The 4,981-nt window shown below is 34.4% G+C and overlaps 1 protein-coding gene across 1 annotated transcript in view; it reads right to left on the bottom strand.

Annotated features, from left to right (window-relative positions):
• The window catches only part of LOC107745034 (opsin-VA-like), a 17,706-nt gene extending 13,430 nt beyond the window's left edge, over positions 1 to 4,276 (bottom strand). Inside the window, exons 1-2 of the mRNA XM_016558868.1 lie at positions 3,946 to 4,276; positions 1,828 to 2,038 (exon numbers count right to left, since the gene is read on the bottom strand). Coding sequence (XP_016414354.1) covers positions 1,828 to 2,038; positions 3,946 to 4,276 — 542 coding nt within the window. The remainder of the gene's footprint in view (positions 1 to 1,827; positions 2,039 to 3,945) is intronic.
• Positions 4,277 to 4,981: the final 705 nt, after the last annotated feature.

Below are 4,981 nucleotides of genomic sequence, written 5' to 3'. Positions count from 1 at the left end.
TTTTTTTGGAAACTGATACTTTTTTCAGGATTCTTTGATGAATAAAAAGTTAAAAAGAACAGCATTTATTCAAAATATAAATCTTTTCTAACAATATAAATCTTTGCTATCACTTCTTATCAATTTAACACATCCTCGCTGAATAAAAGTTTTAATTTCTTTCAAAAAAAGAAAGAATAAAAATGTACAGACCCCAAACTTTTTGAACTGTAGTGTATATTGTTAGAAAAGATTTCTATTTTAAATAAATGCTCTTCTTCTTAACTTTTTATTCATCAAAGAATCCTGAAAAAAAAGTATCACGGGTTCCAAAAAAGCTCTGATTATAAATCAGTATATTATACTGATTTCTGAAGATCATGTGACACTTTATACTGGAGTAATGATGCTGAAAATACAGCTGCGCATCACAGAAATAAATTACAGTTTAATGTATATTAAAATAGAAAAACGTTATTTTACATCATAATAATATTTCACAATATTACATTTTTTCCTGTAGTTCTGATCAAATAAATGCAGCCTTGATGAGCTTCGTTCTGAACCCAAACTTTTGACCGGTAGTGTACATATAAATCAGTTACTGTTATCTTACTAACCATGCGCTCTTATTTTTTTTTCTTTTAATTTTAGGTTTTTAGCTGTATACAGTATACATGTGTTTGTTAAATTGCAATATATATAATATTATTATATGTATGATTAATATTATTGTTTTGTTGGTTAGTTTTTCTTCTTTACTCATTGTTTTGATTTTTGTGTAACGTTGAAATTTGATCTTCAAAAAACATTAAAAAAATTTTTTTTTAAATGCATGTACTTTTTAAAATTTAATCAAGATGTGAGATTAAACATGTGTAAGGGGAAGCATTTGAAGACGCTGTAGATACTTTTTCAGGATTCTTTGATGAATAAAAAGTTAAAAAGAACAGCATTTATTCAAAATATAAATCTTTTCTAACAATATAAATCTTTGCTATCACTTCTTATCAATTTAACACATCCTCGCTGAATAAAAGTTTTAATTTCTTTCAAAAAAAGAAAGAATAAAAATGTACAGACCCCAAACTTTTTGAACTGTAGTGTATATTGTTAGAAAAGATTTCTATTTTAAATAAATGCTCTTCTTCTTAACTTTTTATTCATCAAAGAATCCTGAAAAAAAAGTATCACGGGTTCCAAAAAAGCTCTGATTATAAATCAGTATATTATACTGATTTCTGAAGATCATGTGACACTTTATACTGGAGTAATGATGCTGAAAATACAGCTGCGCATCACAGAAATAAATTACAGTTTAATGTATATTAAAATAGAAAAACGTTATTTTACATCATAATAATATTTCACAATATTACATTTTTTCCTGTAGTTCTGATCAAATAAATGCAGCCTTGATGAGCTTCGTTCTGAACCCAAACTTTTGACCGGTAGTGTACATATAAATCAGTTACTGTTATCTTACTAACCATGCGCTCTTATTTTTTTTTCTTTTAATTTTAGGTTTTTAGCTGTATACAGTATACATGTGTTTGTTAAATTGCAATATATATAATATTATTATATGTATGATTAATATTATTGTTTTGTTGGTTAGTTTTTCTTCTTTACTCATTGTTTTGATTTTTGTGTAATGTTGAAATTTGATCTTCAAAAAACATTAAAAAAAATTTTTTTTAAATGCATGTACTTTTTAAAATTTAATCAAGATGTGAGATTAAACATGTGTAAGGGGAAGCATTTGAAGACGCTGTAATTAGTCTTTCTGCCTTAATGTAATAGTGAGATGACCCCGCGGTGTGATAAATGAGTGTTTGCGCTCCTCACCAGTTGGGTTCGCAGGTGGTGCCGATCTTGCTGACGGTGTAGCTGCTCCAGCCCAGGACAGGAGGAATGGTCCAGATGAAGGAGAAGGTCCAGACAAACAGCAGACCCAGCGCCGCGTGTTTTCCTCGCAGACGGATGTTCCCCAGCGGCCGACAGATGACGAAGAACCGCTCGAACGCCAAGACGGCCAGAGACCACAGAGCCACGATGCCTGCAGATTCAGACAGAGACCGATGAACATCTCTCCAAAACACCTGAGAAGACTGAACCATGTCCTCCAGACACGTCAGCGCCAGAAGCCTCGTCAAATACATTCATTGCATGAATTATGAGTCTTTTTAAGATGTGCTTTATCTAATATTTATTCTGAAAACCAGGTGGTGAATTTTCACAGGTCTGCACTTTCACAAAAATGTTCCGTGAACTTTGCATCATCAACTGAGCTGACTCTATTGTCTTCTGTAGAGTTGCCTTTCAGCTGTATTTTCATAATTTATTAATTTTGCAACATAGATAGTTATTTAACTGAATTGCATTAACATTGAACTGAATTGAGCTGAGTAATAATGACTCTATTGTTTTCTGTAGGGCTGCTTTATACTGTAGCCAAATCGAATTTATTTCATAATTGATTGTTTTGCAACTTTTTGCAATTGTTCTTGTTTAAGCTGCTTTGAAATAATCTGTATTGTATAAAGAGCTGTAGAAATAAATGTGACTTTCACGATGCACTCCAGTTAATTCTGAAAAATACATGCAACTCATAAAACAAAGTAAACAATGCATTAAAAATGAAACTACATTCACCTTGTCTCGTTAAGATTGTGGTGCATATTCTGATAAATGGTGCATTTATTTTAATATATTCCATATTAACATTTTAAGTCTATGCAAATTAACCCTGAACTATTTATCTCAAGATCTGAGACTAAATAAAATATTGAAACTTGTCAGTCCACAACTCCTTTAATGCACTAGTCTTGACAGATCATTCAATTAGCATTTAGTGCATAAAAAAGTATAAAAGACTCGGTTGAGCTTCGTATGACCAGATGTTACGTAACTGACCGTTAATGAAGAGCCACAAATAAAGTGTCGACTGTGAAATCAATATGAAATCAGGACACTTTACTGCACATCTGACATCTGTAATCACACCGTTTTTTTCCTCTGGTGATAATGTTGTGTTTATCTTCTCTTTAGTTTGATTAATTGCACATTCTGTTGCGCATTCACTATCACCGAGAAACATCCCAGAGTGGAGATGGACTCAGATCAGTGGATGAAAGTCTTATTAGCAGTTTAGAAGTCTTTATAAAACTACATTTCCAGCATGATGCACAAACGACATTCCAGAAAAAAGTTAAGTGTGTCACTAAAACCATTTACACAAAACTGCATTAAAACAGATCATGTAAGCATAGAGAATAAATAGCAATTAACCTTAAAGAGGATCAATCAAAGCTGCTTAATGAATGATAGTGTGGGTCTGCGAACACATGAATGGTAAATACTGACACCTGCGGTTATTAAACAGATGTGAGAGCATCTGTTCATCTGGGTTATTCTTTACAGTAGTAAAGAGTCACGAGTTCACAGGCAAATCAACTACAGCTAATGATTTTGCATGCAAACTTATGTACTGTGTTAGTTTTATTAGATTTCATTACATTAACCCTCAGGTTTCGAGACATTCAGTGTAACACAATATTTATGTAAAAATTCAAACAACATGCTTATTCTGACGTGTGCATATTAAAATATGTAAAAGAATAAGGGAGCATATTAAATTTGATTGAGTTTTAAATGAGTAAAAAAGCCTTACTGACAAACAGGCAAAAGCTAGGATCGTGGCACATTTAGTATTACACTTATTGTTTTTATGCTTAAACCCTTTTTCGTTTTTGACCAATGTACTAAAAATTATATTGATTGATTGATAGCAGTGATTTTTGAAACACAAACAGAAGTAATGGCATTCATGCAGGATGTTAGCAGCATGTGATTTACAATCAGAGTTTGGAAATTTCAGTGTCCCGATATTAAAAAGAATCACTCAAACCCCAAACGAAATATGGTGACCAAAAGCATAAGGTCTAAAGCAAACTTTTGACTCACCAAAAAAGGTGACTGCGAATCCCTCCAGAACACAAGCCCATCTCCCCAAGAAGAAATACCCGTGATAGTTGGTCAGAAAACTGATCGTTCCTCCGGTCAGAGACACGAGGAAGTCCGCCAGAGACAGATTGACGATGATATAATTGAGCGGCTGTCGGAGCTGCTTGAACCTGAAGGTGACCAGCATCACCGTGAAGTTCTCGCACAGAGACACCGCGGTCACCACGAACATCAGCGCCGCCAGCACTCCATAGTTCCAGGGCGCGATGGATGTGAGCGGTCCAGAGAACGGATCCTCGCTGCGAGAGACCGCCGCCTCAAACGACTCCATCGCTCCGAACGAGTCAGATGAACCGAACCGAACCTACATCTGGAGGAAGTCCGCGTGCATCGTAAACCCAGAGTGTTCGTCCTCTACATCAGCGGCATACTCCAGCGGACTTTGTTGACTTTCTCTTGCTGGATGGGGTTTATATAGGCTACCATCACAGGTCAGGTCAACCACGTAACTGCGCCTTCATCATCATCATCATCGTGCAGAGCTCCTGCTTCAAGGAATCACTAGTTCCGAAGGTTTTTACGCAGACGCTCGCGTTCAGAAGATATGTGACCCTGCAGCACAAAAGCAGTGTTAAGTCGCTGGGGTATATTTATAGCAATAGCCAACAATACATTGTATGGCTCAAAATGACCAATTTTTTTTTAATGCCAAAAATCATTAGGATATTAAGTAAAGATCATGTTCCATGAAGATATTTTGTAAATGTCCTACCGTAAATATATCAAAACTTAATTTTTGATTTAGTAATATGCACTTCATTTGAACAACTTTAAAGATGATTTTCTCAATATTTAGATTTTTTTGCACCCTCAGATTCCAGATTTTCAAATAGTTGTATCTCAGCCAAATATTGTCCGATCCTAACAAACCATACATCAATGGAAAGCTTATTTATTCATCTTTCAGATGATGCATAAATCTCAGTTTCAAAAAAAATTACCCTTATGACTGGTTTTGTGCTCCAGGGTCGCTTAT

This window comes from Sinocyclocheilus rhinocerous, unplaced genomic scaffold (assembly GCF_001515625.1).
Source record: "Sinocyclocheilus rhinocerous isolate Xijiao unplaced genomic scaffold, SAMN03320098_v1.1 scaffold881, whole genome shotgun sequence".
NCBI lineage: Eukaryota > Metazoa > Chordata > Actinopteri > Cypriniformes > Cyprinidae > Sinocyclocheilus > Sinocyclocheilus rhinocerous.
Note: the sequence above shows the minus strand (reverse complement) of the source record. Positions and strands in the feature narration are given on the sequence as shown.